Source organism: Mauremys mutica, chromosome 4 (assembly GCF_020497125.1).
Source record: "Mauremys mutica isolate MM-2020 ecotype Southern chromosome 4, ASM2049712v1, whole genome shotgun sequence".
NCBI lineage: Eukaryota > Metazoa > Chordata > Testudines > Geoemydidae > Mauremys > Mauremys mutica.
The window spans coordinates 64,612,448-64,640,025 of NC_059075.1; the positions used below are offsets into that span (position 1 = coordinate 64,612,448).

At 48.2% G+C, this 27,578-nt stretch overlaps 1 protein-coding gene and 1 non-coding gene across 5 annotated transcripts in view; one reads left to right on the forward strand and one right to left on the reverse strand.

Moving 5' to 3' along the window:
* PAPLN (papilin, proteoglycan like sulfated glycoprotein) overlaps positions 1 to 27,578 on the reverse strand; it is a 78,514-nt gene that overhangs the window by 2,171 nt on the left and 48,765 nt on the right. For all 4 annotated transcript variants that reach the window (XM_045013475.1, XM_045013474.1, XM_045013472.1 and 1 more), the window contains 15 exons: positions 21,567 to 21,774; positions 19,077 to 19,253; positions 17,738 to 17,894; positions 16,356 to 16,442; positions 14,993 to 15,263; positions 14,741 to 14,858; positions 13,849 to 13,978; positions 11,477 to 12,191; positions 10,226 to 10,363; positions 9,208 to 9,332; positions 5,046 to 5,184; positions 3,433 to 3,570; positions 2,585 to 2,712; positions 1,924 to 2,032; positions 419 to 594 (listed from right to left, as the gene is read on the reverse strand). In XM_045013475.1, coding sequence (XP_044869410.1) covers positions 419 to 594; positions 1,924 to 2,032; positions 2,585 to 2,712; positions 3,433 to 3,570; positions 5,046 to 5,184; positions 9,208 to 9,332; positions 10,226 to 10,363; positions 11,477 to 12,191; positions 13,849 to 13,978; positions 14,741 to 14,858; positions 14,993 to 15,263; positions 16,356 to 16,442; positions 17,738 to 17,894; positions 19,077 to 19,253; positions 21,567 to 21,774 — 2,816 coding nt within the window. The remainder of the gene's footprint in view (positions 1 to 418; positions 595 to 1,923; positions 2,033 to 2,584; positions 2,713 to 3,432; positions 3,571 to 5,045; positions 5,185 to 9,207; positions 9,333 to 10,225; positions 10,364 to 11,476; positions 12,192 to 13,848; positions 13,979 to 14,740; positions 14,859 to 14,992; positions 15,264 to 16,355; positions 16,443 to 17,737; positions 17,895 to 19,076; positions 19,254 to 21,566; positions 21,775 to 27,578) is intronic.
* LOC123370560 lies at positions 13,227 to 13,330 on the forward strand. Its single transcript, XR_006579458.1, has one exon. It is a non-coding gene; the product is annotated as a U6 spliceosomal RNA (small nuclear RNA).

Here is a 27,578-nt window from a genome sequence, read left to right on the forward strand (position 1 = left end):
GATGATCACAGCAAACAGGAGCTCTGTTCGGAGCTCCGATCGGAGCTCGTTCACAACAAAACAAAGAGAGGCTGCATAACAAAACAAAGAGTAATTTATAAAAGCATTCTGGGATACACCTTATACCCTGGAGGCCAATCACAGCGCTGGTGTGTGGCCACACTTGATGACCAGCGCTGCAGCACCAGCGCTGGAATCCTTATTCCCCATGCCCAGTGAGGTATACGGCCAGCGCTGCAGCCAGGGAGTTGCAGCGCTGGAAGTGCCCTGCAGGTGTGGCCACTTACTAATTGCAGCGCTGGTAGAGGCTTTCCAGCGCTGCAAATTGCCAGTGTAGCCATACCCTTAATGAATCCAGACAGCAACCACACAAGGCCTGGTGATGTTTTGGGGGAGAAGAGGGAAGAACTGGTCTTACCTTCAGGCCTGCTCTTGATCACTTTCACCTCAGAGCTGGCACTGACAGAGTTGCTCCCCCTGTAGGCACTGCATGTGTAGGATCCTTCGTCACTGGCCTGAGCGTTGTTTATAATCAGGTTTCCATCCTGTGACAGGTGGATGCGGTGACCATCTGCTCGCATTGGAACTCCATTCCTGTAGTGGGAAGCCCATTCTGCCAGTTACTACAATAAGAGTTTGAGGGCCTAAGCTTCCTTTGGCACTTGAACTGACTCATTTTTCAGGTGAATGATAGAATCCCTATAATCTCTTCTTTTGAAAGGCTAAGATAACGAATCAAGGTAAACACTTCTTTTGCCATGCCAAGGGCCCTATAATTATGGGTGTATTTAAAGCCTGAATCCACCAAAGTGAGGATGAGACAGCAGCATGCTCTGTAAAATCTCTGCTTCTCTCCATTCTCAAATGGCATTAAGTGGTTAGCTAGCAGTGATCAGCTGTGGTACCTGCTGTTTGCTGTCTCATACTCTCCTCAAGGCCCCTTCTGAGCATGAGACCCAGGCAGCTAGGTGTAAAGGGAGTAGAAGAATGGGGTATTGGCCCCTTTTTCAAGAAGATCCAAAAGACTGTGCTTGTTTTCTACAGTAGAAAGTCAGATATTGGCTAAGCTGTTTCTCTTGGAATACTCTATACAGGACTGGAGAATAGTAGAGTTATGAACTCAATTAAACTAAATGAAACCTGATTCACTGAAAAGGGAGAGTTTTATTCAGACTTTAACACTGTGTTTCTTGTTTTGTTACTTCAAATACCTAACGCGCATGGAAGAAAATCTTTGTTATAGATTCAACAGCCCTGCCCCTTCAATTAAGGACCAAGCTCATTGCCACCCCACTTCTCTAGGTCCTCCGCCAAGAACACCAGCACAATGATACTGGGTTTTAAGCAGAAAAAATACACAAAAAGTTATTTTATCAAATACATCTTGTAACATAGGGCAAAAAAAAAGTGGGGGCAGAATGTTTTTCCCCTTTTAATTGATCTTTAATTCTTCCCTGCCCATAATTGGCAGGGGCAGGGGGGCACGAATGGAGGAAGATGGAGCATGGAATGGCTCCTTCCAGTGGAGCTAGGAGACTGGCCGGACATTAAAGGGTCTGACAAAAGCTCTCAATTCTTCCTACTCTACTTCTTGCTGAGGTAAACATCACTATTATCCATCATAGAGTCTTCCAATCTAGCCAGGATCTGAACTTCTCCACACGGGCTCCTTAGCTCTAGAATCTGCTTTCTTCCATGGCTCAGCAGAGCCTGGATGTGTTGCAGGATGCTCCTGTCCTACTTTGGGGAAGACTCAATCACAGGGGTATGAGATATTGCAGGAGGCTCTGAGAGCCTGGTTGCCTGCCCTGTGTTAATATTTCATGGAGGTTCTGGACCCTGCCTAGAGTGGGGGGATAAGTGACACCATTCAGAGAGGAAAGGGGGACAGGAAATACTGTTACCAAGGGTTGTACTGCTCACCTTGACCATCTTACATTCACATTGTTGCCTGCCACCATGCACTGGAGCTGGGCATTCTCTCCCTCAGACACAGTGAGGCTTGGCAGCAGACCTGTGATCCTCAGCTCTCCTGGGCAGGGGGAAGATCATCAATAGCAGGAAGACCCTTCTATATTGCCACTGATGGTAGGATCATTCCTTCATAAGAAAAGTCTTTCCACTGTGGCTTTAAATGCTCAACCAACACTTGGGCAGGCTCCTGAGCCCTCAGCCAGCTTTATTCCTCCAGCTGGGCACTAGCCTGTGGGACAGGGGTGGAGAAGGGGAATCCCCTTGATTGCTCTTCTGCACCCCTGCTGAAATCTTGTCCACACTACCATCCTTTCAATGAACCACTAGGCTACAGCTGTGAACCTACAGTCAGCAGCTCTTCTCAGAACCCAGCAGCAGCATAATTACACACTGTAGCTACAGCTACTCTAGTCACATATGGACTTTACAGCCACTGGGGAAGCAGTCAATATAACTACCCCTTTCTCCTAGCCTAGTCCTGAATGTGACATGACTAACACAGGGTAGGGTCTACAGAGGCCAAATCCATGACTTCAGCTGGGGCACTCTTTCCCACTCCCTTCTTTTAATAATCTAAAAATACAGTGGGGCCTTTTCTTCCCTTTGATACCTAGAGTCCGAAGCTGGACCCGCCGTTGATTCTGGTCACGGCCATTCGAAGCGATGCAGGTGTAGAAACCAGCATCTTCAGAGCCAACACGACTGATCACCAGGGCTCCATCTGACTGCTGCCTGTGCCTGGGGACAAAAACCACAAATTTCCCTGAGTTTTGGGAAGGGAGAGGGAGTCTGCGGTCATGGTGTTAGCAGCAGCTCTGCAGGTGAGGTCTTAAGCAACTTTTCTGCTAATACCCTCTGGGCAAACATTCAGCAGCAACACAAAGATTGAAGTGAGCTGTGACACCAATTAGCAATAAGGGGAACTGTGCCACCAAATCACTCAGCCACTACACGAAAATATATCCTAGTGCTGTGATCTTCAGAGAATGCTCAGATCCACCCTCTGGGGGAAAGCTACTACAAGGTGACCTCAGTAACTCTTGACGTTCCCCTTAAATGTTCTAATACCTTGTACTTAACCAGGTACATTTATCCCTTTTCTCTGTGAATTCTCCACAGAATGTGATTTTTTTTACACTAATTTGGTTGATCAAATGACAACATGTGGCAATCTTGCATATGAATAAATTTCAGCCTTTGGATCACTGGTGAATTATTCACCTCAGCTATTCACTTGAGAATGATGTTCACAGTTTAAACTGTGGGCCATGCCACCTAAAATCACATGGTATTGTTTCTATTCCCTGATTGGATGGCATAATCATAAGCTAGTGCAAGGCCTGCCTCCATCATTAGGGCCTTGATTCTCTCGGGTAGAGAATGCATTATCCGCCAGGAGTCCCAGCATTGGCACGCGCAAGGGCTGCCTGTGATGACAACACAGCCACATGAACTGACCTGGAAGAGAAGACAGGCTGCCCGTCCTTCTGCCACTCTATAGTTAAAGCAGGTGAGGCTTCTACTCCGCAGGGCAGTCTGACTCGCTCCCCAATGTTCGCATCCACCACCGAAGGATCATTCTTATCCATTATTAATCTGCAATACAGACCCCCACAAGCACAGAGAGATACAGCGACAGCCTAGTTCAGTATTTGCAAATCAATCCAGCTTTGTTGTATTACATGCTTTGTTTGTCCCCCTGGGGAGGAAATGAGGACCTCTACATTCTCCTCAGAATTTTGATGCTCCCAACCCCCTCCGGAAAAAATAGCTGGCTCCTGGTTCAACTGAGGCCGAGTGTGACTTGCTGAAATGGATTGTCTCCACATTAAAGCTTGGGAGACTGCAGACCTACATACACATCCTCCTAAGCATTCCTTTGGCGGTCAGCCTAGAAGATGTCAGCTTTTCATAAGGCTTTAGTCAACTCAAGAGGTCACTCTGAGTGATGTTAGGCACTGCTGATCAGGGAACTAAATGAGCTTCACCCTCAAGTGCCTGCCCACCACACACAACTGAATACATTCATAGATTTAAAGGCAGCCAGGAATAATTATTACACTCTGATCACCAGCTCTACATAGCAACAGCCATAGAAACTCATCTCCTAGGGAATGTCTGCATCAAGCCCTACTCTGCTGTACTAGCTGGGGTCAGTATGACAGTAACATATTTGTCTCTTCAGTCTGCATAAAGATCAGGTGATGCAGCCAAACATTTCAGATGGGAATAAATTAGCCCTGTTTTATTCTCTTGGGATGGGTGATGAGCCATGCTGGGATGGACAAACTAGGCTAGAGTAAAGGGAAAACACCAGCCCCCATCCTTTACTCAAAATTCAAACCAAATCCTTCTTGAGCTTCAGAAAAGTTTAACACCTTCTGCCTCCTGCTTGCAGCCAGAGTTTGGCTGAGGGTTTTACAGGGCTTAGCAGACCTCAGTGACTGGGGTTGGGATCTGCAAACTTGAAAGCAGGGAAAGCTCAGGTACTGGTCCCATTTTATCTGAGCCACCAAAATTGTGTGGTTAAGGTGAATAAGAAGTTTTCCCCCTTCTCTATTTACCGCAGGACCCAGAAGTATCCAAGTACCACGTAAGCAGCTGTTCTTGCCTAACGCCCAGCTCAGCCGTTGGGAACCAGGCAGGACTAGAAGGATCACAAGACAGTTTGTTTTTACAAGACTCTAGATGAGTGGGGCTGGGCTTTTTTATTCAATGGGTCTGATTTGTGCTTGTTTAAAATAGTCCTGTTTTGTTTTCTTTCCTTATGGCAATTAATTCAGTTGTTAGCCAGCACAGCCCCATGTGTTCTGTCATTTAAACCCTTCTCTACTGCCAGCCACCAGGTACCGCCCCGCCAGGAACATGGTTGTTATGAATGGAACAGTTTGTCACTCTCAGAGTAGTGTGACTGGGACCTTTGCTAAACTCCACTTCCACCCCTCCAACACTCCTAACCACCACCTCCCATTGCCCCCCAAAGCAAGAGGGCATCTCTCACCCTGATCTTCCCCATTTGGATACCAGGTGGATGTCACTTGGGCATGCCAGAGGACGGTTGCTGGCCTTACCTGTACATGAGCGGCTGGTGTACAGAGGAACCAGGTGACTGTACAGTATTAACTCCTCTGCTGAGATCTCTGTGATGGTGATTCAGACCATGAAGGAGCTGACCTCTAATACCCTCTGTCAGAGGAGATCCACGGTCCTCTAGTCGAAATAAAATGCTATACATGAATAATATAATCCATCCACCGTGACCGCTTGTGTAGGGTTGCTGTGAACTTGGGAGAGTTAAAGCATCTGTTCTCTGACTGATGAGTGCTGTAAGCCTGTGATTCCTATTAATGGGAGCTACAACCGTGCAGGCAGTGGATATTAGACTCCTTCCTTTCCTCCATCAATGGGCATGCAGCAGTATCTCTTAGGTACAGAAGCCTTTTGCCATTACCACAGAAGAATGGCAGAGAAAAGCCAGATATTTCCCATCCCCCTGCGGAGGCATGAGGGCACACTCTGGAGAGGTGAGAGGAGGCTGTTTAGCCTTCTTTTATTAAAACAGTCCTTTTTTTATAATGCACTTTAAAAAAAAAAAAACATAGTAAATAATTCACTATCCAAGAGGCCCATTCTGGGCAAAACTCCAGCACCTCCCAGTGGAGTTATCTGTCCCAGCAGAGCATATAACATGATGTGATGTAGGACAGGAAGTCATGACAGTGATTTCAGACCAAGGCCTGCAGGATTCCCCTTCTTTAGAGCCCTCTCTGCACCCAGTAACATGTTAGGGGAGAGACGATGGCTCCAGGATGAAATGTACTGAGGCAGCTTGTCCTGCTGGAGCTGTGACTGGCATTAGGCAAGTCACTGCTCCAGTTATGATTGGCACTGCAGCATTTCTCGCTGCTGCTGTCAGGGCTCACACTCAGCAGTCACTGCACTGAGGAAACATATTGCTGGGATTATGGCTAGCTCTCCACATTGTGGCCACTGCCATGGAAGAAGGTAGCAAGACACTGCAATGGAGAAAAAAAAAATGTTATCTACCTGTAACTGTTGTTCTTATAGACATGTTACAGCCATGTAGTCTAATTAGATGTGTGCACACACCCAGTGCGCTGGAGCCGGAGAATTTTGCCTAGTAATACCCGTAAGGGTGGGGCACACACCCTCCAGCCATACAAGGGCAGCACTGTCCCAACCCCCTCTGTTCTTTTGCACTGAACATCAGAAGTACAGCACAGACTCCAATGCAGAGGGAACAAAGGGTGGGGCATACAATACATATCTGCATCACACCTCCAAGAGCAATGTTACAGGTAGATAAACATTTTTTTTCTTTTCTTGGAGCAGATGCAGCTGTGCATTCTACTCAAGTGACTTGCAAGCAGTACTCATAGGAGGTGGGGCTTGGAGTCTGTTTACACAAGGACTGCAAAATTGCCTTCCCAATGTTTGCATCTGATCTGGGTGCAGCAGTAAGGCCAGAGCGGTTTGTAAAAGTATGCACATAGGATCAAGTGGCAGTCCTGCAACTGTCCAATCTTGGAATGGCACTTAGGAATGCTGTCCATGTTGCCTGGGCTCTCATGGAATGAGCTTGCACCCTTTGAGGTGGTGTAGCTTGGGCTACTTTGCATGCTGTTATTATACAGGAAGTTAGACACCTGGAGATTGTTTGTAAAGAGACCCCTTGACCATTCATGCTGTCTGCATGTGACACAAACAAATGAGATGAGGAGCAGAAAGCTTTGGTCCTATCCAGATAGGAAGCTAAACATCACCTGGCACCCAGTGTGTGAAGATGTTCCTCTGGGGTGGAATGGGGCTAGGAATGAACACTAGTAAGTATATAGCTTGTTTCAAATGAAACTGGGAAACCACTTTGGATAAAAACTTAGGGTGCGGCTGCAGGGTTACTTTGTCTTCCGTAAATTGTGTGTAAGGGAGCTCCACCATTAAAGCATATAACCCAGCCACCCTCCTTGCAGACATCACCACAAAGAAGGCAGTTTGCTGACACGGAAGGGGGAAAGAAGAAGTTGCTAGAGATTCAAAGGGAGGCCCCATAAAAGTCTCTAAGACAGTATTAAGGTCCCACAAAGGAATTGGCTCTTTAATCAGCAGATGGAGATGAGTGACTCCTTTCAAGAACCTCACTGCCATGGAGTTTGAAAACACTGACTTCCCATGGATGGATGGATGAAATGCCGGAATTGCTGCCAGGTGGACTCTCAATGAAATAAGTGCCAGACCTTAAGATTGAAGGTGTAAGATATTCTGGATATAAGACAGCTTTGTATTTGTTGAGGTCACAGAGGTCGAGGATAGGTCTCACCCCTCCCTTGGGCTTGGGATCCAGGAAATACTATGAGTAGAGCCCTGCCCCTGATGCTGCAAGGGAACCTCCTCTACAGCCCCCAGAGCCATTAGAGACTGAACCTGCTCAAGGAGCAGTATCTTGTGGGAGGGGTCCCTGAAGAGGGGAGGGGGGACATGGATGGAGGAAGAACTGGATGGCATAATATGATCTGACAGTGCTTTGGACCCAGTTCTCTATGGTAATCGAGTCCCAAAAACCGTAAAAATGCACCAGCCTGTTCCCAAACAGAGGGACAAGAGGACACCACTAGATTGCTGTTCTGGACACGAGTCAAAATAGGTGCTTGCTGGATGCCGGGGCAGGGGTGCAGTGCAAGGGGAGCCATCTGGTTAAACCCAGAACCAGAGGATTCTACAACCCTTCTGGGAATAGTCCTGCTGCCTTAAATGATGGAAGGATTGTCTGAAAAAATGCTGTGGGTGGTATTGCTGCTGCTGCCCACTACAGTGGCATCTCGTCATGGCAAGAGCACAATCTCCCCAAGAATGTAAAGTAGCTCAGGAGCCTTTAAAAGAGTGCAGGGTTTTGTCATTTTTTCCTGAAAACAAAACCAGTGCATCAAATGGTAATTCATCAATGGTCTGCTGCACATCGGGCTCAATGACTGAATTCTGCAGCCCTGAGGCCCTCGTAGTCACAGCTGATGCCATAATTCTGGCCATAGCATCTACCACATTCAGAGCTGACTGCAACGAGGTGTTGGCCAGTATATGGCCTTCCACAATGAGTACCATAAACTCTTCCCTGGAGGGTTCTGGCAACTTGTCCTTGAACACAGACATGGCCAACCAATTGACAAAGTCATATTTAGAGAGCAACGCCTGCTAGTCCGCGATGTGCATTTGCAGGAAAGAGGGGAGATAAATCTTTCTTCCCATTAGTCCATCCTCTTGGACTCTTTGTTCTTAGGGGTAGACTTATACCTCCCCTACCGTGCCCTGTCATTCGCTTCAGTTACCACCAGAGTGTTAGGGTCCAGGTGGGAGTGGAAACCCTCAGAATCTTACATGAGAATGAAGTCCTGCTTCTCCAAATGCTTCACTGTGGGAGGCAACAGAGTGCATTTGCAGGCTTCAGAAGAGCCTCGTTTATTGGGATGCTTACTCTCCCTGGAGCTGATGACTGGGGAATATCCAGCAGCTTATATGTATTCCCTTGCAGAAATTCTGCCTGGATACCCAGGGTAGTGGCCACAAACCTCCGGAAGTCCTGATATACTTTAAAATTGTCTGTAAAATGGCCCTCCCACATGATGGACAATGCTTGAACCCTGGTGAGGGCAGCCAACTACTCCAATTATTATTATACGAACACTAAACTTAACTTAAGGTACTACTAACTACTACATACAAGAAAAAGTCTCTCAGACCAAGACCAAGAGTGCGAGGTGAAAAACACCACATAAGAACATAAGAATGGCCATACTGGGTCAGACCAATGGTCCATTTAGCCCAGTATCCTGTCTTCCCACTGTGGCCAATGCAAGGTGCTTCAGAGGGAATGAACAGAGCAGGCAATTATCAAGTGATGATAGAGCTCCAAATCTAGCCACGGATCATGTGAAAAAACTGAGGGGGTTGGGGTGGTGCTGCCCTTATATGGCCAGAGGAGGAGCCAAGACAGCAGGGAGCGAGTGCAATTCCTATGAGTATTGCTAGGCAAAGTTCTCCAATGCAATGCCAGTGCACTGGGCATGCACATACCTAAGCAGAACACACAGCTGTGTCTACTCAAAGTTCCATTACAAGTTGCCTGTGCCACTGACTTTAATTGTTCCTGTTACCAATGACTCCTAAAAAGGGGCAGAAAAGAATTAATATTCTGGTTTTAAATGGAAGATAATAAGTCACCTTTGATCCTTAGCTGAATTTGTCTGCTCTCCATCTTCCCATTTGAAGTTATGCATGTGTACATCCCAGCATCCTCAGCTCTGACACGGCTTATCACCAAGGAACTGTCAGACTGGTAGGCATGCCTACAGATAGAACACATGCAGTTACGTACAAGAACCTGGCTGTGGATGCTGATTGTCCAAAGCCACATTTTGATGGGCCAATTGGGGCTGTTTATGTCACAACTGCAATAACCTCCCTGTGGTGAATGGCTCATCACTGGAATACAAAACTCCCCAGGTTATTGAATGGGTGAGAGGAGGGGAGACAGAGGTCAAAAGAGGAAGCTGAGATGGGGAAACAAAGGGGAGGGAGGAGACACAGTGACTGTTTTAAATTGTCCCCTCCCTTGAAGTGCTGAGCTGCCCTTTCAGCCATAGTGTGTGGCCCTTCACTGTAAAACAAGACTTGGAACTGTTCAATATTCCCACCTTAGTTTTTACAATAGAAGGTGACTACTGGGCAACAAACTGCCACAGGAGACCTCCCAGAAAACCCTGTAAAGCTGAGATTTAAGAAGGGTTTCTCTAAGTTAAATTTTAAATGGGATGAGTGGCCACAATCTGACAGCATTAAGGCACTCCAAGGTATACATGGTAGGCTATCGATGCACTTCCTGGGCAACTCTACCGTCTTCCAACAACACTGAAAAGGACTTTGCACTCAAAACTCACTTGTGTAACCACTTGTGAATTGGGTGTTGTTGCTGAAAGTTGGCCATGTGACAATCTTTTTCTACCTGATAATACATGTGTTCAGCTGCACCACATCGAACAATTAACGTCCTATTTGTTATTGCTATGCCTAAGGCCTTTCTGGTATCACTTAGTAGTGGGGTTCAGTTAGGAGAGGCTTTTCCAGTTTACCTAGTGATTTTGTTTTTTGAGAATGTTCTAGAAAAAAAGATTCTGCAAACTGTAATGGGGGAGGGGTTGGTGATGTCGGAACAGGATTTGCAACATGGGACCAGACTTACCTGTCAGATGATAGTGGCTTCCCATCTTTCTGCCACTCAATTCTGGGGAAGGGAGAAGAACCAGCCTTGCAGAGAAGATGAATGGTCTGTCCCAAGGCTGCCTCCACTACAGAGGACTCAGCTCCTTCCAGGATGACTCTGACAGACAGAGAGAGGATTTCACTCCCTGTGTCCATCTCTCGCTCCCCCACCCTTTCTCTGGTTTCTCTAAGGGTATATCTACACTGAAGCTGGAGGCATAATCTCCAGCTTCAGTAGATATACCCACGTTAGTTCGGATTGAGTGTTTGTGCTAAACAGAGAAGTGTAGCCACACTGGCAGGAGGGACTCGCTGCCCATGTGTGATCCTGTCTGAAATCATAGGTACATACTTGGACAGCTATGCCCTCTCACTGATGTGGCTACTCTTCTATTTTTAGCACACTGGCTCAACCAGAGCTAATGCAGGTATGTCTACCCAAGTTGGAAATCATGCCTCTAGCTCCAGCGTAGACATACCCGTAAGGTAGCCCTTCAGGACAGGATGAGAGTTGCACAATAGTGAGCTAAGGTAACCCAGAGGTCTGTTATATATAGCTCTGTAAGAGACTAGAGGCTTGAGAGCCTGCACTCGGCAATCCAGGGCTAGACCTCTCCTAGGAGGGAGAAGACGGATCTTGACAAGCTGGATGCTGTGGACAGCCAATTGATGAGGTAGAGGCAGAGACCATTAAAACCCCTTAGTCTGGGAGAACTAAATCAAATCTGAATCCAAATGCCTTTGATCTGTGGGGTGTTCATCAGCTGGATCTGGATCCATCTCTAGTATTAACCTACTGCTGCTCCGTTACCATGCCAAAACAAAGTCTTGAAATCGCAGACAGGGCCAAATTTAACCCTGGTGTAAGCAAGCACAACTCCTGTTGATTTAAATGGGAGCCAGAGCTGACCAACAAGGATCCCTGTAAAGTGCCCACTTGATATAAAGGATGGAGATTAAGGGCCAAATCCTGCATTCCTTACACACCCAATACTTCCACTCAAGTCAATGGCTGTATGAGATGTGCAGGACTGGGCTCCAGAAGAGGTAAAGTGGGTACTAGACATCCCCATCACATGGACAGTTGGCTTTCCACAGGCACACTATTGTAAATAATCTGTAGTGGGACATTTCAGAAGAGTGAGTTAGTTGTGGATTGGAAAACATTTCCCCCTGTAGAAGATGGCACTCGGTGCTTCGGTATCACAGTGGGGTAGTATAAAAGTGTCACCTGTACAAGCTTCGCTGCAAGGTGGAACCTGGCGAGGTTTGATGCCCAAATCTATCCACCCCAGGAGTGTCTGCTCCAGAGGAACTCCGCCACTGCTCATGTTCATGCTGCACCACCTGGCCATTGACAGTTAGCTGCCTCTCCGAGTGCCCAGACACCATTGTTTCCCCTCTCCCATGCAGCCGGCTTGATTGGTCCGTCCTCCTTCCCCCAGGAGCTGCAGAGTGATGAGAGCCCCAACGCTGGCTAACCAATGTGCCATTCCTCTGTGAAGACTCTGGCAGTATATCCACATTCATGGTCCTTCTCCAGCCATTCTCCCTGTGGTGCAGCCCTGTGCCCTGCCATGCTGTGTGGCTATCAGGCCCAGGTTGGTCAATGTGGAAGGACCCTCGTGTTCCTCCTCCTTGGCTATGACTCTCAGTTCCTCTTGCAGATGGCTGCAGGTGTCCTTGGGCTTCTCCCTCGCGTGGGTGGGAGCCAGAGTGGATGTGCAAAGTCCCCCTGTGGTGCTGGTGCCCCACACTGCTTGTTCCCATGGAGCCTTGGCAGGCCCTCATGCACTCCTCCTCTGAGGCAAAGTTGTTTGTGTTACCATGGCAACCACCATACCAGAACCGGTTGCACTTGCCAACAGCAGTTACAAAGTACCAGCGAGTGGTCCAGTCTGTGCAGGGGCCCTGGGCACTGGGCAGCAGACACTTGACAGGATACGCTACCAACAAACGGCAGAAAAGAAAGAGACCTGAATGTGAGAGTTGACTCCTGGAATCTCCTTTCTACTGAGCACATAGCCCCGATAGCTTCATCACCATGCTACCCAAGGCTGCTGTCTATGGAGGGAGAATGGTCTCATGGGTAGCACACCCAGCTAGGCAGTAGGAGACTGGGGTTCTATTCTTAACTCTGCCCTTGAGCAAGACACACTCACCTCTCTGTGTCTCAGTTCCTTATGTGTAAAATGGAGATAACACCACCTACCTCCCAGGAGCTGCTGGTCTTCATTTAGGTTTTATAGCCCAGCACAGTGTTACACAATTGTGAGTTATTCTTGTACTCGGGGGTTCCTGCTATAGGACTGGGGAGGGAGGGTGTCATTCCAAGTTCATCCAGCCCAAGGCTTGAAACCAGAACTGGTCACAAAACCTAGGGTAACACAAGGTGCTCTGGACCCCACATGCTAGGACAGAGGAATAAATGTAACCCCGTGGGCCTATGAACTTTGGGCTTTCTGCTGGCTCACAGGCACTGTTCTGACTCCCTAGAGCCATGATGAATCGGAGAAACAGCTTCAGATGTTACAGCCCAGATTATGAGTGGCCACTGTAGGGGTGTGGAGGAGTGAGCAAGAAGTTGTTCCTTCCCAGGGGTGGCTGGGCAGAAATGCTCCCAGTGGCTGTCCCTGTGCTCTGAGAAGGGGGTTGGGGAAGGTGATGTAATAAGCTCACTCCTGACACTACTCTGCCAAGTACAGCCGGTGTCCTGGGGGATTGAGCAGCTCTATCCTAGAATGGGGCACATGGCAAGCTCTCTGAGCTAAAGGAACAAAACTGAGTGACACAATTTCCCTGGAGCTCCTCCTGGGGCACCATGCCTTTGCAGTGCCCCCTACTCAGAGATGTGGCTTAAAATCCTCAATTGAAGCCCTAAGTGACACATTTGACCCCTAGTTATAGCCCTGAAACCATACTGGGGTCAATAGGCTTGTTTGGGGGGGATATGGCCCACTGATAATAGGATGATTCCTAGCTTGTCTTCGGCAGCACATATACTAAAATTGAAATGATACAGAGAAGATTAGCATGGCCCCTGTGCAAGGATGACATGCAAATTTGTGAAGCATTCCATATTTGGGGGGTGGGGATAGCTCAGTGGTTTGAGGGTTGGCCTGCTCAAACCCAGGGTTGTGAGTTCAATCCTTGAGGGGGCCTTTTAGGGATTGCAGCAGGGGGAATCTGTCAGGGACAGTACTTGGTCCTGCTAGTGAAGGCAGGAGACTGGACTCGATGACCTTTCAAGGTCCCTTCCAGTTCTAAGAGATACATATATCTCCATATTATGGATCAAGGCAAATGACAGGGGATCAATGCAAGCAGAGATGCCATGAGTGAGTCGTGGCCTGCAGAGTGGCCCTTATGAGGAAGTCCTATAGACTCCAACAGAGATGAAATCAATAGGCGGTTAATAGGAATTTCTCTAATTTTTTTTTCCAACCATCATACAGAATCTTATTGCAGGGAGATTATTTTTATTACATTTTACAGGATAGGTGAAAAACCCTATACAAAGCGTCACATTTTCTATTACATTCTGTAGGACTTTCCTTTCAGGGGAGGCACATTTCTAAAGCAGGGAGCCAAAACATCACTTACGTTGGCTGGGTCTGTTGAGGCATCCTTCCCCTTGAGGTCCCGAAGCTGAAGCAATGTTGTCATAGCAACAGCCATACAAAGAACCTCGACACTCATCAGACGGGTTCTGCTGGGACAAAGCTTGGCTTGCCTTAGTGAAAGGAATTCAAAGCCAAAAGTTACTGCTGCAGCACCAAGTATGGTATGGTATGGTATGGAATGTCAGTCATTATTCACTTAGGCTAGGTTAAAATGGGCAACTTTGAAGTGTGAAACTCTCTGTATCTCCTAAGCCATCCAGCCCCTATTTGCATTTTGGCATGCCCCGCTAACCTGTTCTGGACCACCTTGTTAGCCCAAACTGACTCTACACAGTCCTGGAACCTAGCATCTCCCACTGCAAAGACCTATCAACTGACATTATCAGAAAAAAACAATCACATCCAAGGTAGCCTCAGAATGGCAGGAACCATACATCAAACACAGGCACAACAATCAAATACTTCCCTCTCCACATGCAGTGCTGCCGATTTCTGGTTGCCTTGAGAGAGGGAGTTTGGTTCAGCATCCTACAATAAGGAATATTGAATCTTCCCCAAACGAGGGTGCTCCACTCATCAACCTGGCAACACAAGCTGCAGCTGCCACTCCACCACCCGGACCCATGTCACGAAGGAATTCCACTGGGGCTCACTGAGCAGCAGCAGATAGGAATGTTGTCTTAGTGGGCATCTAGCATCTTCCCTCTATCAATTCTCCAGAGTTATTGTCAGGAGACATAAAGGAAGAGCAGAACAGGAGCCAAAAACATCAGTCTCCAGGGCCAGAGCCAAACCCTGAAAACAATGGGCTATTTCAGCCAGATCTCAATATTATTAGCAAAAGGTTCTAGAGAGTTCTGGCACTTACTTACCGTTGGGGAGGCTGCAGTGGGCCTGTTTCTGCTCACATAATCATCACTGTAATACTGTGTGCAACCCACATTGTTGGGGCCCTGGGCAGCTGATATTCCATCAGGGCAGCATCCATACCTGCAGGGAAAAGATAAAGGGTTTTAGCAAAATCTTTCTTATTTGGAACCCTGACCCAACAAATGCAGTCTGTAAACATCAACCCAGTCATAGAGGGTGGTTCCACCAGCCCAAACCCCACTGTTTCATCCAACCTGCTCTGATGGCATGTGCTGAAAGGGCAGCCTTGCCCAAAGGGGCCAGAAGCCGGAGTGTGACCATCTGAGCAGCAGCCATGAGGGCTCTGGCTGCAGTCCCAAGGGCCAGTCCCTGTGGCAATATCTTGATGGGAGCTGAACTGCCGGGATCCTGAAGAGCTTGAGTGGGATTCCCAACGAAGAGGCAAGAAGTTGGAGCTATGATCTTCACTGGGCTGGAACTGGTGGTGTGTGGCGCTACCTTGGACTGTTCTTTCATTGCTATAAACTGAAAAGAAAAATCCTTAATGCATGCAGCACATTTCAGGTGGGCATCAAAATCCAGTCTCTATTTCCTCTGCGTCTGTTCAAAGCACATTGATAGATGGAAGGAGTCCTCTACCAGTCCGACACTGAGGCCAGACTTGTTAACATACATTTTTCACCTGGGAGAAAGTCACAGGAAACTTCCTGACTGAAGCTTTGGTTCCCATTCACGATGAATTCTGGTTCCTTAAGATTACTGTGCTACCAGATGACCTATTACCCTTAAGAAATGGTCTCTAACAATATTCTTCCTGTCCTCACACTAGTCCAGGTGACACTGTTAGCTACATCAGATGGGCAGTTTTGCCCCTCAAATATTCCTATTATAAAGTGACTGAGGGCAAGTGTTTAGCAGGTTTCTCAATACACAGGGACTGGCCTTCAAAGGAATGATGACCTTAGTGAAGAATGAATATGGCATCAGTCACCTCAGATCACTTGCTGGCTACTCCCTTTCTTCTACCAACCCACCCAGCTCATTAACACACCTGAGGTGCCCCCCACCTGTTTCACTTCCTCCTCCAAATAGGGGTTCCCTGTTCTCTCAGATTTTCTGGGTGTCTTTAGTTCCCATATATCTTTTGTATCAGCTGCAGTAGTTCAAAATTAGGCACTGGAGCTGCCAATGCAAGATTCTGAGACAGACTTGAAACCTAAAGATGCCTGCAGCACAAAACTGAGTGGAAACAGGGGAACTCTTCTAGAGATGAGATGAGGAGAAAGTCTGCAGGCGGCGAAGAAAGGTTTGGGACTGGCCTGCTGGCAAGGGACCATAGTAAACTTATTATTCTCCTGGCAACCTCTTAGACATGACTGCCAAGGAGGCACTCCATTTACCCTATGCCTAATGCCGCCCATATCAAAGTCTAGGATTTATGCATACATATATACGTTCCTTTGTGAATTTGTATCTAGATACAACTCAATATAGATATAAAAGGATCCATAAATTGTTACCCTAGGATTCCTGGCAGCTCATGGAAACCACATAAAGGAAGGAAATAAAGAAAACAGTGAAGAGGACATCATAAAAGAAAACATAAGACCTCCAAACCTGTTGTGCCACTGTCTGGGTAGTAGCGGGTCAGCAAGTACTCTCGGCTGATGTCATACCCTGTGGTATCCTGCATACTGGGAACCTCTGCAAGGAGATGGAAAAATGACAGAATATAGGCAGTGGGTTGGACTAGTGAATACAGGTGTCTGTATTCACCTGTGCCATGGGATTGGACAGGAGAAGAAATATTCAGATTGGGATAAAGTGTCCCCAAAATTATTCCAACTCCTGGGGGGACCCAGTGTGGGAGGAGCTTGGCATTGTTCTCTGTCAACCTGCATAATCCACTGCCACATTCCTATAAGGCAAGAAGGGGGAGAGAAAGCCCCTAGACAACCAGATGACATGTTGAAAATGTCACATTGTGGATCTGCCATGACACAGCTGTGGACAGCAGCATCTCTGCAGCCTTTAGCTTTCAGGCCAGGAGGGGCAATATCCTAACTCTGGACAACAGAATCCATCTCTCACAGTGTGCCAAAAATTAATTGCCCAGCAGGGGCTAGTGAGATAGTAAGACAGATTAACAAAGATGCCTATGGTTAGCACTGCTAAGCAATGGTGAAACACTGTCTGCTCTGTCATGTGAGACTTCAGGTAACTAATTCTGGGGCCTATTTTTAGGTTGCTGTTGCTTGAAGCCAAGACGTGGTTCATTTATCAATCAGGAGTGGGTCCTATGGCTTTGGGAGTGGAACCGTAGCATTAATGTGGCCAGTAGGAGACCTCAAAGCTCCTGAAGCCAATAAGGAATTTTGTTTGCTCAGAGCATCCATGCTGAGGGACAGCTTGGACTGGATGGAACATCAAAGCAGTACCCCTAGTTCTGTGGTGATACACCCAGTAGGACAGGTTTTGGTACATTTGGTTTGATTCCCCTATATGGCTGGAGGGAGAAGTATGGAGAGCTAGCGTTTGTAACAACACCCTGGTCAGCATGTTGTGTGCCCCCATCTATACCTGATCCACAGAAGATGAGACTGTTACAGCCCCAGGCTACAGATCCATGCCCAAGCTGCAGAGACTCACACTTTTAGTTCTGGTGGTCCCTAATGCAATCCTCAGTGTCAGCCAAGACAGAGGCCATCAGACAGGTAAGGGAAATACAGGAATTAAAAGCATCAGTCTCAAAAGGGGAAGGCACTGGTGTTGCTCACATGCCTTATGAACATGTTTCAGATAGCATAGGTAGCAGGAAACCCATTCCAGGCACTGCGGGCAGATGGAGGAAACTAGCTGCTCTATGAAAGCTGCACGAATGGGCAGGCAAGAGGCAGAGGCCTCGAAACAATCAGCCCTGCTGGCATGGGATACTGGGAATTTTTATTCAAAAGCAGGAACATCCTAGGAAAATCCAGATGTCTAGTAATGTCACTTACGCTGTGGCAGATAGCAGGGCTGAGTGTTGCAGCTTCCCAGCACGGCTGGGGTCTGTGGCTGGCTGGCCTTGCATGTCTCAGGGGGGTAGAATTTGGAATCGCCATCAGCACAGATGACCTGGCGTTTTCGGATGCCTGAATCGCAGCTCTTCGAACACTTGGGCAGAAAGATGAGGAGAGAGAGCAGGAAGAGAGAACACAGTAACCCCATGAGCCTGGCATGCTGACCAGGAACATGGTTAGCAGCTGGCAAAACATGCCAAAGCATAGCCCATGGCAGCCTGCTGAATGACAGTGTGACCAACACGGAAGTGTTGAACATGCCTAGGAGCAATTCGACTGTTACTGGGGTCCAACAGCCGTACTAGGCACAGTCCTAAAGTCCCCCTTCCCTGTGGCCAGGTACCAAATTACAATGGGGCTGACAATGGAGAAACCAGGTTTGATGGTTGTGGTAGCATAGCTGACTGGCATTGGCACCTTTACTAGGAAGTAAGGTGGGGGTGGCAGGGAGGGATTGGCAGCAGCCAGGAATGAAGGCAAGTTAGTCAGGGAATGGGGAGCAAGTATCTGTGTAAAACCATCTGCCCCAGCAAGAAACTTCTCGCCTTTAATCCGATACAGGACATCATTTTCAAAATTAGGCACCCAAACCAAGCGCCCATTCCCTCATTTTGTTGGAATCCTACGCATCAGACAGAACCAGATTAAGGTGTAAGGGCTCACCTAGCCTTGTTAAGACCCCATCTACATGGTGCCAGGAACTGTGCTTAGCATCTTTTAAGCCAGTCCAGGCTAACTCAGCTGGCACAGATGGGGCAAAATTGAGTTTGGGAAATTGCCTACTAGCTTTGGTGTTGATCCTGATCACAAGTCAGGCTAAACACAGTTTGGCCCTCTATCTAAATTTTAGGCAGACGACCCTCTGTTTAAACTGGGTTACCCTGAACATACTTCAATTCACCAAACATGATGTCCAGCCCAATAGAGATGGAGCCTACCTCATACTCCGTCTGTCACATTCAAATGGGTAGCTGTGATGTTGATAGTGGCATCACAGAAATGGGAATAACGAAGCAACAGGAGTGGATTGTTTCAGTGTATCAGCTGCATGCTGCCACAGTCACTGAAATGTTAATTCCCCCCCCCCCCCCCGGGCTTGTTTTTGGAGCAGGCACAAGCTGTGACAGTGAGCCATGGAGCTGATAACAAAGGAGTATGTGCTTTCGGCCTCAACAACCAACATGTGGACCGATTCAATTACAGCGCAATATGTGAGAAACACTGCATGAGCACAAGTTAATTGATGAAGTGAGCACCATGAGGAAACGACACTCACCAGGCCCCAAGCTCCGATGTGCCAACCAATTTTCTGGATGCAATTCTCCTTGCTGCAGGGCTGGCTGAGGAGTGGTTTAGGCTCTGTCAGGCAGGCAAAGTCTTGAGTCTGAGAGCCCAACTCAGTTCTGCAGGTGACAGTCCTGGTCTGAATGCCCTCTCCACAGCTAGCTGAGCACTGCAAGAAGGACCCTGATTGTTATAGGGAATGCAGCCAGGTACCTCTAAGTTTCCTGGCTCTGCTCCCCAATTTCAAAATAGACATCAGCTTTGAAAACGTACAGTATGAACAACCACCGGAGAAGCAGCCTAACGCGTATGTTACTGAGATGCCATCGTTCTTAGGCTGTATAGGAGGCACAGTTGCCTGACGGACAGGGCACTGACCTGGGACTTGGGCTCTATTCCTGACTCTATGACTAGCTTGCTAGATGACTTGGGCAAGTCACTTCACCTCTCCAGTTTCTCCATTGATGAGGATACTGATGACCTTTGTAAAGTGCTTTGAGATCTACTGATGCAAAGTGATACACACAAGCTACAGGTTATTATGTTAGTGGCTCCTGCCAGAAATCAGCACAAGGTAAGGATTTCAGAGCAGGGAAGAGGACATAGGTTCTTGCATTCTCCAGATCCCAGGCCCAAAGACCTTGTCCCACTCAAGTGATCCACAGTCTGGCTCCTAATCTGTTACTCCTGATGACAGAGGGAGAAGAGGAACTCTCTGTTTTTTCACAGGGTGGGGCTGTGTTGTGACCACTATGCTAGAAATTACATTTTATATATTTTTTAGTGTTTTTCAATGCCACGTTCCTCTTTTAATTTCACTGTCATGATTCCTAGTATCCAAACCATTCCGGAATCTGTAGCAGTCGCCATATTCATATATTTTTTTCTGCATCTTTCAGGACAAATGTAGAGTCCTGAATCTGTTTCAGGAATTGTAACGCCATGATGTTATGCCACATTGTCACATTAGATTGTTCAACATCTTCATTAATGATCTGGACGATGGGATAGATTGCACCATCAGCAAGTTTGTGGATGACACTAAGCTGGTGGAAGAAGTAGATATGCTGGAGGGTAGGGATAGGGTCCAGAGTGGCCTAGACAAATTGGTGGATTGGGCCAAAAGAAATCTGATGAGGTTCAACAAGGACAAATGCAGAGTCCTGCACTTAGAATAGAAGAATCTCATGCACTGCTACAGGCTGGGGATCGACTGGCTAAGCGGCAGTTCTGCAGAAAAGGACCTGGGGATTACAGTGGACGAGAAGCTGGATATGAATCAACAGGGTGTCCTTGTTGCCAAGAAGGCTAACAGCATATTAGGCTGCATTATAGTAGAAGCGTTGCCAGCAGATCGAGGGAAGTGATATTCCCCTCTATTTAGCACTGGTGAGGCCATATCTGAGTATTGCATCCAGTTTTGCCTCCCATCCCTCACTACAGAAAGGATGTGGACAAATTGGAAAGAGTCCAGCGGAGGGCAATGAAAATGATTGGGGGGCTGGGGCACATGACTTATGAGGAAAGGCAGGAGAACTGGTCTTATTTAGTCTGCAGAAGAGAAGAGTGAGGGAGAATTTGATACCTGAAGGGGGAGTTCCAAAGAGATGGAACGAGGCTGTTCTCAGTGGTGGCAGATGACAGAACAAGGAGTAATGGTTTCAAGTTGCAGTGGGGGAGGTCTAGGTTGGATATTAGGAAAAACTATTTCACTAGGAGGGTGGTGAAGCACTGGAATGGGTTACCTAGGGAGGTGGTTGAATCTCCATCCTTATAGATTTTTAAGGCCCGGCTTGACAAAGCCCTGGCTAGGATGATTTAGTTGGGAATTGGTCCTGCTTTGAGTAGGAGATTGGACTAGATGACCTCCTGAGGTCTCTTCCAACCCTAATCTTTTATGATTCTATGGTGCTGTACCTTTCCAGGCAGTGCAATGTCTCAACACAGCAATACAAATGTTGCCAGGCTGTACTGCTGGACTGAAAGTAAGTTCTGGAGAATAAATTTCAGCCCAGCACTGAAGATCGACTAGACAGGACTTAATAGGTGTCCTCCATCTCTCGCCTTTCTATGTTTCTAGGATTTCAAATGTCCTCCTCACTGGCTGGCCTGCATGTAAGTGGTTCAAAGAGTGCCCCCTTGTGGAGACACAAATATACCCAGGCACCAACAATCCAACTTGCAATATCATGTATGGGCTGAACTCTGCCCAGACATACAGCTTAGTGCAATGCCTTTGTAGATCAAGGACCAAGGCAGATTTGGTCCTCCGTCTACACAGAGTATGTTCTACAAGTCCCTTTCTCTGCCCAATCTGCACAGGATCTAAGTCTGTTGCAGCCCTAGATGGAGAACCTGTCTTTTTAGCTCAAGCTGTAGCATTTCACACTTCTAGCTCTGAAGGTCCCTGGTTCAGTCCCTGGTGTGTTAGCTCAGAGGGTGGTTGTCAGATATGTACATTGCATTCAATGTGTGAACTCACCTCCGACCAGGGCCCTGTGCTCCACGTCGCACACTGTCGCATGTTGCAGGGCTGCGTGCTGCGAGGCTGCTCCGCAAAGGCCATGCACTTGGCATCATCCACCACCCCAGGGGAGCCTTGTCCATTGTGTGACATGCAGTAAACTGAGCGGGTTTGGGTACCTCCCCCGCAGGAGGCTGAGCAGGCTCCCCACTCCCCGGTTTTCCAGCTGTAGGTAACAGAAAGCCGTGACAGAACCAATGAACACAGAGGGCTAGCAAGGAGGTCTCTGTACTTAGGGCTTGCTGTATCACAGCTGGTGCCCAAAGGGCCAAGGTTAACCCTGAAATCCCCAGTTCAACTAGTTAGGGAAAAATCTCTTTTTGTGTTGTGACATCAGCAACAGAAAGAAAGGAAGACACAAAGGGCCATCACAGCGTGACAGGACATCACAGGGTCATATTTTAGTCTTCCACTCAAGAAAATTGGTGAAGGTGGCAATTTGAGAGAGTGCATAGTACCTGCATGTCCAGGAGGCAGCCATGAAAGTAACAGATGCCTACACAAGCTGACCATATATTAAGTGAGTTTCACCATAACAGTCTGTGTGGAGCTGATCACCATTACATTACCAGGGGCAGAAACTCAAATGTAGCTGGAGTAAAGTTACAGGTGAGTTTAAACAGGAACAATTGCTGCATAGCATAGGAGGGCGATGGGGCAGCGCTGTGGAACCAATCTGTGAGTGCAACCCACTTGGCTTTCTGACTGCGTGGGGACCCCTCAGCCCTGGTCTACTGTCAAAATTTAGAGTGACCTAGTTATGTCACTCAGGGGTGTGAAAAATTCATACTGAGTGGCATAGTTAAGCTGACCTAATCCCAAGTGTACATGAGGCTAGGTCGCTGGAAGAATTCTTCCATTGACCTTGCTACCGCCCCTCGGGGAGGTGGATTACCTACATCAATGGAAAAACCATGTCCATCGATGTAGGAAGTGGCTACAGCTGTGCCTCTGTAGTGCCCATAGCGTAGCCATGCCCTTAGAGCACCACTTTTATTTATTTCTAAAAGGAAGAGGGACAAAAGGTATCTATCACACTAGGGCCCTATCCATGAAAACATCACATACAGGACTGCACAACAGAAGACTAGCAATGCAATCAGCCCAACCACTTAAACTCCAGCCACAAGCTACAGCATAGAGACAAACCAAAACCCCATTCTGTCTCAAAGCCAATTCTTAAAGTGGTGGTGACCCCTTGCTGGCAGTCAGTGGACAGCTTCCTTGTCACATGGTGCTGGCTTAGGTCCTTATTTCCAACTGCTGACTTGCATTAAAAAAGGCTAAACATTCATTAGACAAACCCTTTGTCATGTAAGCAGCTGCAGTAATTGTCACCAAGTTGGGAGAGGAGGGCTCCCCAAGATAATCCCACTGTTGAGATGAGGTCCACATTATGAAAGTTTGAAAACCCTTGTCCTGGCCCTTTCTACCCATGCTCCAACCCTGGGAACAGAGATGAGCCTTGCAGCATGCCTTGAAGGGCGCCCCATAGACAACTGGTGCCTCCCCATACTGGGAGGCATGATCTAAAGGGGAGGGCACGTGTCCCACTGAACAACCACCCCTCCGTGCCCAGCCCTGGGCCACCGTGCTCTCCCCGCTGCACATTACCTGCAGGAAGGGGACACTCTGTCCTTCCGCTGTGCCTGGCCCCCCTGCATGTCCTGCTGCTCTCCCTGGCAAGAGGGAGCCTGGGCAGGGAACAGAAGGGAGTCACTTCTAAAGCCGCCCCTTCCTGGTTGCTGCCCTGCAGCCTGCCAGCTGCCTGAGAGAGCCTGGCTAGGGAGGTGGCTTCTGCTCCCTGCCCAGGCTCAGCCACCAGGGACCGCAGCTGAGAGAGCTGGAAATGTGCTGGGAGGGGGGGCTCCAGCTCACTCATCCCCGATCCTTGGCACCCAAGCCCAGGCAGGGAGTGGAAGCAACCTCCCCAGCCAGGCTCTCTCAGGTAGCAACCAGCCCACCATGCTGCAGAGCAGTGTCCCAGAATCCTGAAGGGTTTGGTCCCTTCCACTCCCCAGCATCTGGGGAAATCTCCCATGACGTCACTCAGCCCCTCCTTCACCCCACCTCTTCCCGCCCCATTCCACCCTCTCCCCTGCCTCTTCCTGCCCCCCGCTCCTCCTCCTCCCCCGCAGCGCCTCCTGCACACCGCCAAACAGTTGATCGCGGCAGGAGGGAGGTGCTGGCGGGATGGGGAGGAGCTGATTTGTGAGGCCTGCCAGGGGCCTCCCTGGGGGAGGAGGGGCTTGCCGGTGGGTCCTCAGCACCCACTATTTTTTTTCCATGGGTGCTCCAGCCTCAGAGCACCCACAACATTGGTGCCTATGATTTTGGACTCCAGTGGAGCCCATAATCAGAGGAAGGGCCGCCCAGAGGATTCAGGGGGCCTGGGGTCTTTGGCAGCGGGGGGCCCCCACCGCTGAATTGCCACCAAAGACCCGGCACTTCAGCGGCGGGTCCTGGGGTGGAAGGACCCTCCGTTGCGGGTCTTCGGGGCACTTTGGCGGTGGGTCCTGGAGCTAAAGGATGCCTGCCGCCAAATTGCCACTGAAGACCCGGAGCAGAAGCAGCTCCGGGGGCCTGGGCCCTGCGAGAGTTTTCCAGGGCCCCTGGAGCGAGTGAAGGACCCTGCTCCAGAGGCCCCAAAAACTCTCGTGGGGTCCCCTGCGGGGCCTGGGGCAAATTACCCCACTTGCCCTCCCTTCTGGGCGGCCCTGGTCAGAGGTAGGGGGTGCTCATGGAGAACTTCCTGCTGTCAGCTACCTTCCAGTTAATCAAGTGAGCTCCAGCTAAAACAGCTCCACTGATTAGTCAAGAGGGCAGATATAATTTTTGCCATCTCCTTCTATTCGTTCCCCCAGCCTGTCATCATCACCTTCATCTTAACCAGACCGAGTCCTCAGCCCATCCTCCTCATTAACGCCACTAAGGGTCCCATATATTTACTGAGCAAGAGAAGCGACTCAATAGAATCCTGTACAGGAGTGCCTTCCAGGTCAATGAGGAATTTCCCAATATAACTCTGGGTTCTCTCAGCCAGGAAGGAACAGAGACACACAATTCCTACCTATGGGCTTGGCTACACTTGAAAGTTGCAGCGCTGGGAGTTACAGCGCTGGTGTGTGGCCACACTCACAGCTACCAGCGCTGGTGTGTGGCCACACTCACAGCTACCAGCGCTGGTGTGTGGCCACATTTGCAGCATTTACAGCGCTGTTGGGAGTGCTGCATTATGGGCAGCTATCCCAGCATTCAAGTGGCAACAACGTGCTTTTCAAAAGAGGGGGGTGGAGGGTGGTGTACTGTGACAGGGAGCGGGGAAGATAGAGAGAGTGGATTTTTGGAGCCAACACTGTGTGTTAGCTTCCCTGGATTTAAAAATCACAAAATGTTCGCGAGCCCTTAGTCTTAACTCTTAATTGCAAACAGCCTGCCTCCAACACAGACTCCCCGCTGTTTCACTCACTCCCTGTGGTGTACTGTGACAGGGAGCGGGGAAGATAGAGAGAGAGAGTGGATTTTTGGAGCCAACACTGTGTGTTAGCTTTCCTGGATTGAAAAATCACAAAATGTTCGCGAACCCTTAGTCTTAATTGCAAACAGCCTGCATCCAACGCTGTTTCTCTGTCAAGCAAACTGCTTGCCTCTCATTTGATCGTTCACAGCCAGGTACAGATAGCTCCTGTTTGCTGTGATCAGTGTTTGTTTTTTAGATAAGCAGTTCAACGGAGCTCCGAGCGGAGTTCACAACAAAACAAAGAGAGGCTGCATAACAAAACAAAGGAAGTAATTTAGTTAAAAGCATTCTGGGATATCTCCTTATTTCCTGGAGGCCAATAAAAGCGCTGGTGTGTGTCCACACTTGAGCAGCACTGGATCACCAGCGCTGCAATCGCTACACCCCAACCTGGCCAGGTGTACAGCCAGCGCTGCAGCCAGGGAGTTGCAGCGCTGGATGTGCAGGTGTGCAGGTGTGGACGGTTACTAATTGCAGCGCTGGAAAGCCTCTACCAGCGCTGCAACTTGCAAGTGTAGCCAAGCCCTATGACTGAAGGTAGGGCGATCAGATGTCCTGATTTTATAGGAACAGCCCTGATTTTTGGGTCTTTCTTATATAGGCTCCTATTACCCTTACCTCCCCACCCCCGTCCTGATTTTTTACACTTGCTGTTTGGTCACCCTAACTATAGGCCAGTCAAACAACTCTCAGTCAACTGCAATTAAGGCAGTTGATAGATCTAATAGTATTAGTGTGGACACCTGATCATTCATTATCCATCAAGTTGTGTTTCTGTACCGTACACAAGTCTGCAACCAAATTGACAAGGGCCAAGGAGATCTGGGGCACCTAGATACTATAAGAGCATCTTGTTGCAACCTTTTCAGTTATCTTACCCAAAAGAGAGAAGATTAAAATGGTTAAATAATTGCTCATATAGTTAATGTCAAGCAATGGTTTCTTTTGCAAAGGGCATATGCAAGTATCCTTCAAAGCAGATGGCAACTTGTGCTCTTCAAAGGAGGCAATGACAATTTCACCAACAATGGACCTAGTTCTTCCCAAATGACCTTTAGCAAACAGGAGGGACATGGAGCTAAGTCACAGACTGTGGTTAAAAATTCACCCAACACCTCCAGTACCTCAGTGAGTGCCACATGATGAAATCTGAGCAAAGATGACCTGGTGTTTGTTCCCCACAAGATATAATTCTGTGCTGCCACAAATGCAAATAACTCAGTCTAAATCTGCAAAATAACTAGAAATTCCCTCACAACAAGAATCAGCAGCCAGGCACAGACTGCCCAGATTAATCAAGCTGCCAACCACGCAAAACAAATTCATTGATCAAGATTTTGCAGATGCTATAGTGGAGTTAAAAAAACAATTCTTCATTTTCCCATAAAGCCACAATATAATATGCTTAATAGGAACAGGTTTAAAATAAACAAAAGAAACACACATACAACGCACAGTCAACCTGTGGAACTCCTTGCCAGAGGATGTTGTGAAAGCCAAGACTATAACAGGGTTCAGAAAAGAACTAGGTAAGTTCATGGAGGATAGGTCCATCAAGGGCTATTAGCCAGGATGGGCAGGGAGAGTGTCCCTAGCCTCTGTTTGCCAGAAGCTGGGAATAGGCGACAGGGGATGGATCACTTGATGATTACCTGTTCTGTTCATTCCCTCTGGGGCACCTGGCATTGGCCACTGTCGGAAGACAGGATACTGGGCTAGGTGGACTTTTGGTCTGACCCAGCATGGCCGCTCTTGTGTTAAAAGGTCTTTATGATAATTGGCCAAATTCAACCAGAGGCTTTTGCAACTGGTACTCAAGGCATCTTCTGCCTCACTTCTTTCATCATAGGCCATCTGTAAACTGAGGTGACCTGTGAGATTGAAGCCATGAAAAAAGATGCCTAAGGACCACCCTATTGACAGTAGAGGGCAACATGGTGGTAAGTCCCACTCAGCCATTAGTAGAGTGGTCTGCTGGGAGGACAATTTTTCTCTTTTTTGCTTCCAGTGCCATGGTGGAGAGCCATATCATCGCAGTAAACACTGCATCCAGGTACTTTTGTTCCTGAACTGGAGCGCATGCTGTTGGGAGAAGAGCTTCGGAGGAAATTTGAGGTTGCAACAAAAGGAAGTTTGGCATTCTGACTAGTTATTAAATAATCTGATTCACTGCAGTCCTACCCCATTTCTGTTTCTTTCTATGAGTTTATCATCTTGACAAATTGAGCAAAATCTTCAAAAGCAGCCGCCTTGCCCAAAGGAAATGGCAATGCTTATTTCAGGGTCAGAAACAGAAAGACACAAAGAAGTGTCCCCTCCAACAGTCACATCAGAAGAGCAAATAATCAGTAGGGCTCACCAGTGTCTGAGCAAAGCTTCCCCTTTTCTAGTACCCAGGACCCTCCACCATCATTTGTGGGGGGTGAGAATCAAAAGCAAAGCACCATCCT